Source organism: Bos indicus x Bos taurus, chromosome 8 (genome assembly GCF_003369695.1).
Source record: "Bos indicus x Bos taurus breed Angus x Brahman F1 hybrid chromosome 8, Bos_hybrid_MaternalHap_v2.0, whole genome shotgun sequence".
NCBI lineage: Eukaryota > Metazoa > Chordata > Mammalia > Artiodactyla > Bovidae > Bos > Bos indicus x Bos taurus.
Window position 1 is genome coordinate 7,496,698 of NC_040083.1, and position 14,118 is coordinate 7,510,815.

Genomic DNA, 14,118 nt, shown 5'->3' on the forward strand with positions numbered 1-14,118 from the left:
TTGGGGCCTCTTCTAGGTTTAGCATGAAACATTACCAATCCTAAAAAAAAAAACCAAAACCCCAGTCTTTAGAAAATCAGAACTGGTCACTCTGCATGATAGCGAGTGACTGTTTAATAAAATAGCCATCATTTCTGAGATGCCAGAGCCAAGTACTTCACAGACATTACAGTATTTTTCTACTTTAAGACAACATTAAAAGTAGTTACAATCATCTCATTTTACGGAAAAAGAGAGGAGATTTAGAGAGGTAAGTACCTCGCCCAAGATCACAGGGGCACCTGGATCTAGGTTTGCTTTTGCCACACCCCCACACCGTACTGGGTCTTAGGCGTTGCTGCTGTCTACCAGGCTCCTCTGTCCATTGGATTTCCCCGGCGAGAATACTGGAGTGGGTTGCCATTCCCTTCTCCAGGGGATCTTTTCCACCCAGGGATTGAACCTGTATCTCCTTCATTGGCAGACAGGTTCTTTGTGGCTGGGCTACCAGGGAAGCCCTTCAGTGGGTCTTAGGACCTGGTGTTCATTCCACACAGCAAGCTCTCAAAAAATATAGAATCAGTCTTAATCCTTCTACCACTCAGCATCAGTTAACATGCCAGTGATGGTCCTTGATAAAGCTATGAGGCATTTACAAGAGGGCTCATGTGATGGGAGGAACATATAAAAAGCACATGTACATATGCTGCTTTTAACTGGCTTTGATATAAGTGCCACTGGAGAACATACTGGAGACGTGAATGCCAACAAATTCAACATGCCTCCTCCCTTCACATAGATAACATGGAACCTTTCATAACTTGACCACTTAAAACACTTGGCTGTGCACAGAAGAGAAAATCCGACGGCTTGGCCAGACCCAACGGCTGTCTTCAGGTGGGACTTGCTGAACCAGGAGGACACAGAACAGAGCACACTTCTCAGAAAGGATGCCATCCTTAAAGGTCAGCTTGCTGACACTGGAATGTGGGAAACTTTACTGACTCCAATACCCTCCTGCTTGGTAGGGGTTATGTTTTTTAATCTAAATACTCACTGAGTACACTTCTCAAACGGTACTTTTATTTTCTTTTAACATTGCTGCGACTGTAACTCTCATGACCACAAACTGTCCCCCATCTTTGGATTTCAGACTTCTCTTTCTTCCTCTAACACCAAATTCTCAGTCCAGGATTACAGGAGTTTAGGAAGCAATCTCTCCAGCCCACTCCCAAGTTAAAAGAAGTAAAACTCTGAACAATTCCTATTTTAAAATGGAAGTTCTAGAGTGAGTTCTAGAGAGAACTCAGGAGAGTTCCAAGAATGGGAGGCCTGAGGGCCCCACCCCTAGTACTCCCACCTCCAACTGCCATTGTATGGAGATGCTGTCCAGCTATCTCTCAAGGTCCTCCCAGAGGCTAGCAGCCTGGGGGAGGGGGGTCCTCCTCCCTGGGGTTGGGGGGGCTGCCGTCTGGCTCCCCGATGAGGGGGAGGGGGAAACTGGGAGCCACATGCACGGTTAATCAGTTTACCTAAGATGTGTATTTGGTCCGACACCCCTAAGGACCTTCCTAGGCCACCCAGGGCCAGAGAATAATTTAAAAACCTTCAAAGCCAGGATCCTTCTTGGAGCCAGCCCGAGACTGGAAACCAGGGAGGGACAAAGCTTTCCTCTTCAAAGTGCGAAAGGATTTAGCACTTAGTAGGCAGTCAATAAATGTTAACTTTATTTCTCAAGTCTGGGCTTCCCCTCCTCCTCTAAAGCCACTTCCATCCAAACCCGATTCTGTCCCTGCCTGAAATTCCACAGGACCAAAGGACATTTGAATTCTGAATTCGTGGTGCCACTTCCTTTTCCTCTCAGCACGGAAGACCTTCCTGGGACTTCATTTTGTTCATCTGTAAATCAGGCCAAGGGGCACACGCATGCTGTCCTTCTCAGGTCTGACGTTCAAAGGAACTACAACATTGTGCCTGTTACAATTGTAACTTCTAACCCCAGCGCTAGGGACAGGAGGAGGCTGAACACGTGGACCTGCGTCACAGTCTCCACAGGTGGGCATTATAAAGAAGCACCTGTGTGCCAGGACTTCCTATGCCTAGCTCCCTGTCTGCCAGGACACCCATCTGGGGAGTGCTTCTAACGCAGCCCTGGGCACCTCGGTCTGGCCGACCAGCCAAGGTCACAATACACTCTGGCCCTGAGATACGACCCAGAGACACACCCCTGGCACTGGTCCCAATTCAACCCATCTCCATTGCTGTGCTTAGTCGCTCAGTCCTGTCTGACTCTTTAGGACCCCATGGATGGTAGCCGGCCAGGCTCCTCTGTCCATGAGGGTTCTCCAGGCAAGAATACTGAAGTGGCTTGCCATGCCCTCCTGCAGGGTATCTTCCCAACCCAGGGATCGAACCCAGGTCTTCCTCATTGCAGGCAGATTCTTTACTGTCTGAGCCACCAGGGAAGCCCTCTCCATTGCTAGGGTCCCTCATTTGTTCCCGGTGTGAGATACTCAACAGGAAAATTTACGGCCCAGAGGGATCCTCTAACTGAGCCGCCACATGGAGCCAGAAGATGTTGGGCCCAAACCATGGAATGAGTGCCCTGCGGAGGACTGAGAGGCGGTGGGAGCAGAAACCCCGTGGTCTCGGCGCTGTACACCATGGGCGCCCGGTGGCCTCCCCAGTCACCCAAAAATGGGCGCTGCCTGGGTGCACGGCGGCCCAGACGCATCCTACGTCTGGGGCCGCGCGGAGGGCTCCCCCAGCCCCTGCCATCCTGCAGTCGTCTCTCCCGCTCGGGAAAGGATGTAGAGGGCAGGCCCAATCTCACTGAATCTGGGCTCCTTGGAGCTGTGACCTTCACCGCCATCATCACCCTGGCCGCCTGGCTCGGTATCCCAGTCTGCTTTCCTTGGAAATTCACGCATCCCTTCTACCTTCTGCCCCCACCCCCATATATTTGTGAAAAATTAAATGCCCCAAACAGGGCTCAGGGCTGCTTCTGTTCCGGCCCCGGGTACTCGCGCGGCATGCAGCACTCACCGAGATTGGGGTGTCGCGCCGCGGGGTTGGCTCGGCCGGGCAGGCTGTGCAGGACCGGGCTGTCGAAGGGTCCGGCGGAGGCGGCGGCGGCCGCGGCCCAGGACGCGCCCACGTCGGCCATGTAGGCGGGGTAGGGGCTGGAGTAGGAGCCCGCGAAGCCGGCTCGCCCGTACTGCTCGCGGCCCGCCAGGCCCGCGCCGGCAGCCCCGCTGCCACTGCTGTAGGCCGCGGCTTCCCGGGCCGCGGCGGCGGCGGCGGCGGCAGCCAGGGACCCAGTGGTGCCCGGGAAGGAGAAGCGCGGCGACACGGGCGGCGGGGTGTAGGCGGCTCCCTCGGCTCCCGCCTGGCTCCAGCCCGGGCTGCCCTGCTGCGTCCCGGGCCCTGCTCCCGACGGCGCGGCTCCCGAGCTGCCGCCAGAGGCGGCCCCGGAGGCCGCGCCCCCGCCTCCGCCCTGGAGGTAGGACAGGCCGAGCACCGAGGAGGGCACCCGCGGCGTGGGCACGTAGACAGGCGAGGACGCGGCGCCCGCGCCGTGCATGAAGGCACCCGGGCCGCCCGCCTCGTAGGGCCCGGGAGGGGGGCCGTGGTTGGCGGCCATGGCCAGGCTCTGGTACATCGCCCCGCGCGTGCTCGCAGCGTCCGAGTCCTCAGGCCAAGGAGTAATGCGGATAGAGAAAATAGTAACACGAAAATTAAAAACAAAAAACGAATAACGTACAGGGGAGGGGCTGTCAAAAAACCCGAAGATCAAAAATCAAAGGTTAAAAAAAAACACACAAATCCTTCAAAAATATATACATATTAAATCCAGCGTTGAGCAAAAAGACTGAGGTTCTGGTTTACTCAGGAAAATCCCAAATTGAATTTGTGGTTGTTCCCCTTGGTGGTGGAGTTGAGGGGTGGGGGGTCCTAGAGGATCCGAAGGCGCGGGATGGCGCCGGGGCGCGGAGTCCTGCAGGGTGACGCGGGCCAGCCGGTCGTCAGAAAACCCCGGCCTGGTGCACAGGGTGCGGTAGGCTGGCTCCAAGGCTGAGGCCCGGGCCGGCTCCTTTCCTCCGAGATGTAGCCGCGTCTAAAGAAGGAACGACAGAGGGAAACAAGGTCATCCAGTGCTTTCAGGGCCTATTTCCCCTAAGCTTGGTTGCTTCTCTCGCCCTACAAACAAAATCGCCACTCTCAGGGGCCCAGCTCCTCGGAAAGCTGATCTGCAGAGGCCCGTGGGGTGTGACTGCTGCAAGGAAGCCTCGGGGAGGGGCGCCTTAGAGGCGTAGGGCTCTGCGGTTATTGGACGTGTAAATTACTGGTTGTGATCTCGACCAGCGTTTTTCTTTTTTGTGTTGCTTGTCAGGAAGGACTTTTATTTTACCTTATTTCTAGCATATTCTTGTCACAGTATTTTAAAAGACCAAGGGTTTCGGGTTTCCACGAAGAGCCTAGAAATCTAAGAAATCTCTCCCCAACTCCTTTCTCCCCCACCTATCCCCAACTGATCCTGACTGTGAAAGAACTTTAGATTGCCCGTGGAAGACAGGGACAAACTTTATTAAAAAAAAAAAAAAACAGCAACCTAAGAAAATTTTGTTTGCAATCTTTTTTGTTTGTTTGGGTTTTTTTTTTTTTTTGCTTTTAAACTAGAGGCAGATTCTAAATATTTATAAATGAACACAGCGTCTGGTAAATCTCAGTGAAAAGGCTTGTGAACTCTTATCTATACAACTATACAATGTGGATATCAAATTAGACAAGATACACGTTTCTTACAAATAGTTTTATTTTGGAGATTTTGCAGACTGGATATTAAGATGAGAAAAGTGAGAGAAATGTACAGTCGCTTTACAGAACTATAGAACTCACTGGATCTCCAATTCATTGAGTGGGTTTTGCACATGGAATCACAGGTCCAGCCACGTATGGAATCAGAACACCAATGAGACTGCTTGGGGGACAGAAACAGTTTGTAGGACTTGATTGTTTGTAGGACTTGCATCCTGTGTTTGATTTCACCAGGCAATTTTTCTGATAAAAACCAAGCATGCTACGTTCTGAAGCACCTGCTTGGTTCCAGGTCATTTTCTTTACAAGTCCACTAAGCAGAAGTTTCTCTCCTCATTTTACAAAAGGCAGAACTGAAGCATCCAAAAGTTTTAAAACTCCTCTAAGATCAAAGTACAATTAAAAGAGGTGGGGGACAAAATCTGAAGGACTCCAGAGTTTAAGTTTGTCCAGTCCGTGCCCACTTTTCTCCTTAAGAAAATGCAGGTACTCTTAACAATTTTTTTTATTGCAATAGCAAACTTATAGAGTTATTAACTGAATTATGTACTAAATCCAGGCTCTGCCACTTACTAAATGAATGACTGTAGACATATTACTTAACCCCCAGGCTTCAGTTTCTTCATTTGCAAAAATTCATATATTAAAGGTAATTATCTGGTAGGGTCACTGTGAGGATTATAAATTCTATATACTTGGCTATTATTACTATTAAAAATTTCTAATGTATCAAAAGAAAGTGCTTCTGATGTATTATGTACTATAATAAATGGTCATCTTTATTCCAGTAAAAGTTCTGGAAATTGAATTTCTAATATAATATATAATGCTTTTCATCATTAATAACATCACTAATAATAATAGGATAGCACTATATTATATAGTCATATGTTAACTCTTAAGTGGTTTATTATTTGCTTTCAAAACTCTGATAAATTATTGGTTTGGTGAACATTTCCTTCCAATAAGAAGTTTAGTTAGAGGATGGATATTAAAAAATTTGACCTGAAATCAATTTTCCCCTTCAAAAATGAACACAAAAAATTAATACCTAATGGAATACCTAGGCTTCAATAAGTAAATTACACAGGTTTACCTTAATAAAATATTCAGTATTTAATTTTAAAATCCAATAGTTGACCTATTTCATTGAATTTTCTGGAATACCCCCCTAGTTCTAAAACAAACGTTATATATTTCTTTTCTCACATAGCTGCAGGAAAGGAAGATTTATAATTTTGTAATCCAATTTCCAATATACATACAGATGCTAACTTAACAAGCTTTAAAATGTAAACGCTGAAAATGCCATAAGTCTAACATTTGTCTTTACTGCATTCTCTGCCTTTTTAAAATGGCTGATACATTACCTAAGAGTTGGATTACTGAACAATAGAAGGTGGAGAAAATACCACCATAGACCTTTCTGTTAAGACAAGAAATTAACTGCTCCCTTTAAAAGACTGTTGCTTGTTTCTGTAATTGAGACTCCGACGCAGGCCACCCAGAGAAGATACAGACAGAACTCCTGAGAATGGCAGAAAAGGTCTGGCCTCTGGAGATTCAGACTTGCGCCCAGTTTTCCCTCTCCTCCTGATCACTCATCCCAGTTCACCCCGATTCACAGGCCGGACAGGAATGCTTTTTTTCCTTACTGAGTTAGCGCACAGCCCTTTTCTGATAAATTCTGCCAGCGGGGAGGATGGAGAGCGCCCTAACGTTCTCGTCCATTTACAGTCACTCCTGCTCCTTCGGTTCTGCTGGCGCCTTCCCCCGCGGCCTGCTGCCGAGAAAACTGTCACTCCCGAACGCACACACTCTCTGGCAATAATGAACCTGATCGCTGAGGGGGACGTGAAGATCCAGAAGTGGGGGGGTAGGGTGGGTGGGAACCACCCCGTCACCCTAATAAAAACTCTCTCTCTTTTAAAACCTCTAACCTGCTCTAGGCTGCAGTTCCTTTTCTGAGAAACACAGGAAATACTTCCCCGAGGCGCTTCCCCAACCTTCCCGGCAGCGCTGGCCCGGACTCCCACGAGCCCTGGGTCCCTCCCCACCCTCTGAGACCAACCCCAAGGCCCCTTGTTCTCTCAGCCTAGTGGCAGCTCACCACTTGGGCATCCTCTGATCCCCTAGATCACCCCCCAGCCCAAGGTCAAGCGACAGAATTTCGTGGACGCGGTAGCTAGCCCTGGCCAGTTGAGGGACATCACCGCTCTACGCCGGGTTCCCGCCCTTCCCTACCACCCGCCCCCCCAACCCCAGCTAATCTCATCCAGAAGCACTGTGGGTGGGTGGGGTTGCTAGCTGCGTGAGGGGCGTTTAGTTCCCTGGACCCCGGATGGGAAGACTGGGAGGCATAAAAAGAGCGGGCGCTCAGCAGCCATTCCCGACTTCTGAGCGCCTCCCCGGGGCCCTGAGGCCCAGCTGCGCCGCCTCCCACCGCCACTCTGTCGCCCATGGGCGACAGTCCTCCGTCTGAGTCTCTACGTGTTCGAGCCGCTGGGCGGCCGGTCCCGGGTCAGTTGGTCAGGATGATTTCTCACGGCCATCATCGCCACCAAGGCCCAGTCCTGCGAGGTGCAGACAAGGGCTGGGAAATCCGCACGAGGGGCGGGGATTAAAAACGTCCAAGTTCATACAGAAAAAATCCAGAAGCTCGTAGAAGATTCCTCTCCACTTTCCCCCTAAATCTCACTTAGCTTTAAAGAAACTGCTAAGCCAAAGGAGAGCCGACTCTGGGCAAGGTTAGGGACCCGGGATGACCGACGTCTCCTTTCCACTCGCTAGTTACCTCTCTCTGCTCCCAGGCAAGCCCGCACGGAGGAGATCGGGGTTCCGCGACTAGGGAGAAAGAGCCGGGAGAGGGATGGGAAAAGCCGTACCTGCCGGGGTTCGAGCTTCCTGGAGGCCAGCGCGCGCTCCCCCGGGCGCCGCGGCAGCTTAGGCGGCGGCAGAGCTCCCGCAGCCTCCCTGCCGGCCGCCGCGGAGTCCCCCGGCTCGCGGCGCGGAGCCCCTGGCCCCTGCGCCCGGCTCGCCGGCGTTGACTGGCCCGCGGGAGTCACGTGCAAGGGAAGGGGGCGGGGGGTGCGCCGAGGCGGCTGCACCTCCACCGGGCGCCGGGCTGCGGGGCTGTTCAAAAAAACTCCCCCAGCAGGCAAAGTCCAGGCTCTGGGATCTCCTCGGAAAACGCCAAAGTGCTTCTGCCTGGGCGCGGGGCTTCACCCCACCTCACGCCCTGCCTGAGGTCGATTCGATTTTGCGGTTTTGCCCTGGGTCAGCTTTATTAATGAGACCTCCCCTGCCTTCCACCTCGTCCCTCCTCCCCACGCCTCCTGGTGGTCGGGTTCCAGCCGAGGCTAGGGACGCGGTGGGCGAGGGGCGGGGCTGATCAGGGGAAGGTGACCTCTTGGGAGCGACCCTGGCTCGGGTGTGGGGCACTGGGTCACCGGGGAGTGCCCCGGCTGGCTGCAAGGCTCCGGGTGATAGTGGGCAGTGGGGATCCTCGTAGTCCAAGATCCCGGGTAAGTGGAAGAGACACCAAACTTGGATGAGCCTCCTCAAGCGGAGCGCGGAGACCTAACCCGCCCTCCCTTTCACCTTCGCAGTAGCCCAGGGAGTCCGTGAGGCTCCTGCCTACAGTTTTGTGTTTATGCAAAAAGTCCACGCTTTCATGGCGAAGCTCCCAGCCCCTGCGGCCTCCTGCCTTCAGATTTTTCCGATTTCTCTGCAGCCTGCGGCGCCGCCGCACTAATCTAAGAGACTTAGCAGGGGCTCGGGGAGCTCAGCAATCCAGCGGGGCTTCTCCGACGAGATGACTCTTCCAGGGGCTCAGCACCCCGCCCCGAGCCGGGCGAGAAGGGTGGCAGGCCTGAGTTTGGAGTCGGCGTCAGTGCCTAGAGGCCCCAGCGCAGCGGGGCTGCGAGCCGGAGAGTCCCTCAGACAGGTCTAAAGGTTAATAGAGCAATCACAGGGCCCTATTACCGCGTAAAAATAACCCATCGATTACCGCAGCCTTCAGCTCCAGATAACAGCCGGCCGGTGGCTCTCAAGAGCTTTCGGTTAAACACCCCCCACCCGCCAAAGGGCGTGTTTCTATCCCAAGCGCAGGTTTCTCAAGCCAGATTGGAGGGGTCGGGAGGGGGCCAGGATACCTCCCTGCAAGAAACCTGTGCGCCTCCGAAGTAAGGGTACATACAAGGCGAGACCCGCTTCCGCAGTCGGTAATCGGTCTTGGATTCCCGGCCTGCGCAAGGGCGATCCGGGCGCCGAGAACCAGGCTAGGATTAGGGGCTGGCTGGAAGGAAACCCCCAAAGGGATCGTGGCCAACTCGTGGGGATTCTCAGGAAAATCCCGGAGGAAGGACTGAGCGCGGCTGCGCGGGGAAGTCTCTTCCCTGAGCTAAAGGTGCGGAGATCTAGAGAGGCTCAGGCGAAAGAGAGAATACTGAGGTGCCCAGCAGAGGGGCGGAAGGGCTGCTGCTGGCTGGGTGAACCGACGCCGCTCCCTGGGCTGCTGTCCGCCGGGTCCCTTCGCGCCCCGGAAGCTGAGGGTGGCGTGCTAGGTGTTGGTCCCTTCTCCAGCTTCCCCCAACTCCTCGCCAGCGCCTGGCAGAGTTTGGTGCTGCAGATCCCAGGCCTGGGAAATCAAGGGGGGGGGGGGCGGAGGAGGGTCCTGGGGATCCCCGAGGCTGGACCTGGGAAAAGGCGCTTTCTCGGGGACACTCAGACCAGCGCACTTTCAGATGCAGCCGAGAAGGGTGCACGGCCCCTGCGCTCTTTGAAACGGGTCCTCCTTCCCACTGGAGTGAGCGAGAAAGCCACGAAGAAAAAGGCCTGCGTCAGGGGCCTACGAGGGCTTTCTCAGGAGTTGAAAGGCTGAGCTCAGCCGAGCAGGAAGCTGCGTCGGCATCTCTCTTCTCCCTGGAAATTTGTGGCTCCAGCGATGCCCCAAGTCTCAGAGCTGCCTCCCGTCCGCGCGACCCCCAGAGGGCGAAAAGGGATGAACCTGGAGACTGGACCTTGGAGCTTAGCATCTGGCGGAGCGGCCATCTGGGCGTCCTCCCCAAAGCCAAGGACACGGCCACTCCCACGCAGGCTACCTCCACAGTGCAGGGTCAGCCGCGGCGTGAGAGCGCGTGCTGAGGGTCGCATTAGCCCGGTAACCGGCGGGGGGCCTCGCCCCACTTCCCCAACCTCCAGTCTCCAGTGCAATGGAGGGGTCACTTAGCAGTCCCTGCTGTATGTGGCTGTTGTGAGACCCCTGATGGAAGAGCCTGATTTTTCTAAGCGCTTGATTTCGAGGCAGCCGGGATTCACTAGGGGGCCGCTCCAGGCAAGGCCTGCGCTAGAGCTCCTTTACCAGCCCCCACTCCCACGCCACACCTCACCGCCCCCAACCCCCAACCCCCGTGCTCTCCTGTGTGCTGAAGCCCAGGAGTCCACGAAAGATTCCTTGCTTCTACGAAGGCTACTGGGACCGAGAATTTTGTGTCGATGTATTCTGTGTGCTCCCACCTTTGGGCCCAGCGCCCCAAGTTTCTTCCCAAAGGGCCCAGCTCAAGGACAGTCCAGAGGGTGGTTGGCGAGCCGCCCACTCTTTTAGGGTGTTTCTTTTTCCCTCGCTCCCTCCCTCCTTCCTTCGCTCGCCCCCTCCCTCCCTTGGGCGAGGCGGGAGCCGCTGGGGCCGGCTCGCCGTTGCCAGGAGCAGAGAGCATTTCAAGGCCTCGCTGGCCCGCGGGCTGGAGGAGGTTTATCGGCTGCCGCTAAGTTCCCAGGCTTCTCCCACGTTCAGGAGGCCGCTAGGAAGGGGGGTCGGGGGAGGGGGGCGGTTGTGTTTGGAGGTTCGAACTCCTGGCTATTTTTAAGGAGAAGGCTCTGAATTGGCCTGGGATATGGCCCAACCCCATTCACGTCCTCTTTCCGCTTTTCTTTCCCATAGACTGCAAGGAAAATGTAATACTGTGAAATTCTTTGACCTCTTTTACTAGGAGTCTGGGTCTAATGAAGAGTCAAGTGGTGAGATTTTTAGAGAAATAAGAATTACTAAAATGTGCTTTACGCTTAAAAAAAAAAAAAAAAAATCTCCAGGACACAAGAATAAGATGCGTTTTCTTGCTCCATTAAGACCTCTGGGACTTGAGCCGGTCCATACCTTAGAGACAGGTTTGTAGGCAGGACACGTTGGACAAAGGGATCGGAACTCTAGTTCCCTGAAAAAAGAAGTTAATAAGCAGTGGACGATGGGATTCACAGTGACACCAGCGAGGGTCTCTCCGTGTGGGGTTCTCCGGATTTCCTGGTGGGACCGGAGTGGGCTTGCTTTAAGCCAAGCGCAAGGCGGTGCCACAATCTCGGTTCTGGCTGGTGCAGTCGTTGGGGACCCCGCGGAAATCAGCCTCGGCGGCCGCCAGCCCTAAAAACGAACGATGCCGGAAAGAACAGTGGGCCCCCAAAGTCTTCTAATCAAGAAACCCGCAAAGAGAGAGAACCAGAGAGGGGACCGGAAAAGTCACCCCTCGTCCTGTGTAACGAATTCTTTCGAGGTGTGGACGATACTCTGCGAGTCTGTGCACAAGGACTCTGGGCAGACGGGCAAAGGGACCCGCGCTGAAGCGTTTTCCGGCTCGAGTCCCCTCGCCGCCCTCCAATTGCCCCGTGGGGCCTCGCGCTGCGGGCGATTCCTTCTCCCTCTCCGACAGTCGGTCCTCACTCGCGGAGCCCGCACTGAGCGCAGCGCAACCCTCCGCGAGTGGAGCACCGAGGACTAGCGTGCGGAGCAGGGCCATCCCCGTGGACGGAAAAATGCAGAACGAATTAAGCTAGTAGACCTTCTTTCCCTCCTGAACCCTGTGCCTTGGCACTGGGAATTCTTGGTGGGAGGGGGGCATAGAGACCCTCGCCCCCTTCCTGAGGGTAGAGTGCTCTGCACCCCGGAAAGGAATTACCAGCCTCGAGGCCGGCAGACGTGAGAGGAGAAGGCAGCTCGGCTTCTTAATTGTCAAACTTGTAAAAATACTACCCGGTGTTGCAAGGCGAAGCCATGCTCTCACTCACAGACCGCAAACGCTTCCTCCTGCTTCCGGCCCTGAGGACTAGAGTTTTTGGCACATCCTACCATATTTTAGAGTCATTTCCAGATTACAGAACACTTTCGAATTCCTTTTTTTTTTTTTTTTTTCCTTCGAGGAAACAACAGCATCGCTGTGCTAGAGAGAGAGAGATTCCCGTCCTCGAACAAACGGAAACTCAGAGACCCAGAGCGGTTAAAACCATTGTTGGAGGTGGCAAAGCCAGTGCTCTCTGAAGTAGGTCTCAAATCTAGATTTCTGAGTCTTAATTCTTTTATTTATTCTACTTAATAGAGAAGGAAATGGCAACCCACTCCAGTATTCTTGCCTAGAGAATCCCAGAGACAGAGGAGCCTGGTGGGCTGCCGTCTATGGGGTCGCACAGAGTCGGACACGACTGAAGCGACTTAGCACCAGCAGCATTCTATTTAATATCGAGTTTCTACAACGAAATGCTTTAAAAAAACAAAAAAAAAAAACAAAAAAAACCCTCGTTTTGTTTTTCAAATATTTCTAAATTTCATTGAATATGCCTCACATTTAAAAATTAAAATCAAGGTTAAATAAAACAGCTCCTGTCTCATAATCTAAGAGCCCGTGGGAAGGGAAAGAAAGGCTAAAAGGAGTCTCTACGTTTTCATTAATTTCGGGAAGGATGCCAAAAGTGTTTTGAATGGGAAGAGTGATCCTCAGGTCCCGGGGCAGCAGAGGCCAGAACTGAAACCCGGTCCAGGCGCCCGCAAGTCCCGGCTTTGCCGCCAGCGGGGCGCGGAGCGCGGAGCACCGGGCGCCCTGCGGCCAGGCTGACGCCCTCTCATGCCTCCTCTTCCTTCTCCCAGCCTGGCTCCCTCTCCCCTTCCTCACAGAGGACTTCGGTGGGGGGTGGGGCTGGAGGGCAAGGGAACAGACACTAGCGCTAGCGGAAGCTTCTGGCACCCACTGCCCTGGCTGCCCTGAGCCTGCAGAGTCTTTGAGCTGACTGGCGGGGCCCTACTCTTTGGGACCTAAGCTGCCACCTCTGGGCTCTCTCTTGGTGATGTGGGCACCATTCTTTCACTTGTGGACTCTCCCTCCCTCCTCCTCTATCAGGGACTATTGAAGTTGCAGCACTGGCTGTGCCCAGTGCAGCGGAAGAGCACAGTAAATGTTCCTGGAATACAAAAAAACGTGAATTAGCTTAATCCCTAGGCCTTCTGTTCCCCACAGTTAGAAATTCGTTTATCTGTGGTTGCTTGTACACACCCCTTCCTCCCCCATACATGCCAGAATGCAGGATGTATGAGGGCAGCAGGGGCTGGCACATAGTAGCTGCCCAGTAAATGTTTGTTGAATGATTACAACTACAAAAGGAATTGCCAATAGAATCTCTCAGGGTTGCTGGGAATTGGAGCACAGAACACTGTCTCAAAAGGGAGTGAGTCTCTTGGCATACAGTAGGTGCTCAGTCACCGCCATTTCTCTAAGTAGAACCCTGAGGCCCAGGCCAGACACGGGGAGAGGAAGGCCCACTCTGAGTCTCTGGGGAGTGTTAATCTGTGCAGCTGCCTACAAATCTCCCACCCAAATCTAGGCTGCCTCTAAGGACCAAGGACTCTGGGGTCTGCAGGAAGAAGGGATTTCCAGGTGTAGTCAGGATTTTAGAGGTTGAGTTCTGCTAGGAACCGGGTTAGGCGTTGAGCCTACAGCAATTGGAGACGTGAGCTGCCAGGCTCCTTGGGACAAAGGCCGACAAGCGATGCCAGGTGTATTGTCTCCTGGTAGGGAGGGTGGAGGGCGTGGACCCCTACATTTTGGAAAGCTGGAGGGACCATGTCAGTTAGTAGGACCAAGAAAAAAAGTGAGGGAGGAATGGAGAGAGACAAAAACAAGAGGAAGCTGAGACCAAAGAAGGCAGGCAGAAAGGACAGAGAAAAGACTGGCTTGAGAGCCCAGAGGGGCTTCCCCAGAGACTCAGCAGGGGACAGGATTCATTCCGTCCTTAGACAATTCATTCATCCAGTCATTCATCCTATTTTTACTGAGCACCTACTCGGTGCCAGGAGCTTTCTGTGCTGCTGGGAGTCAACATAGAACAAAATAGAGAAAAATTCTTCCTGGGAAGCTTACGTTCTATAAGAGAAAGACAGAGAAGTAAGTCAAATACAGAGTATTAGGCCGTGTGGAGTGTTAGGGGAAAAAAACAGCTGGGAAAGGACTGACAGAGGGCAGAGAGTAACAGAGACCCCGGAAAAGAGGGGGTGTCGACAGAAGA

The 14,118-nt window shown here is 53.4% G+C and overlaps 1 protein-coding gene across 3 annotated transcripts in view; it reads right to left on the reverse strand.

Moving 5' to 3' along the window:
* The window catches only part of GATA4 (GATA binding protein 4), a 79,135-nt gene that overhangs the window by 44,416 nt on the left and 20,601 nt on the right, over positions 1-14,118 (reverse strand). For 2 of the 3 annotated variants that reach the window (XM_027548985.1, XM_027548982.1), the window contains exons 1-2: positions 7,683-7,827; positions 3,025-4,096 (exon numbers count right to left, since the gene is read on the reverse strand). In XM_027548985.1, the coding sequence (XP_027404786.1) occupies positions 3,025-3,640 (616 nt within the window). In that variant the 5' untranslated portion in view covers positions 3,641-4,096; positions 7,683-7,827. Of the gene's footprint in view, positions 1-3,024; positions 4,097-7,682; positions 7,828-14,118 lie in introns of those variants that run through there. The other variant, XM_027548983.1, reaches the window with a different exon arrangement.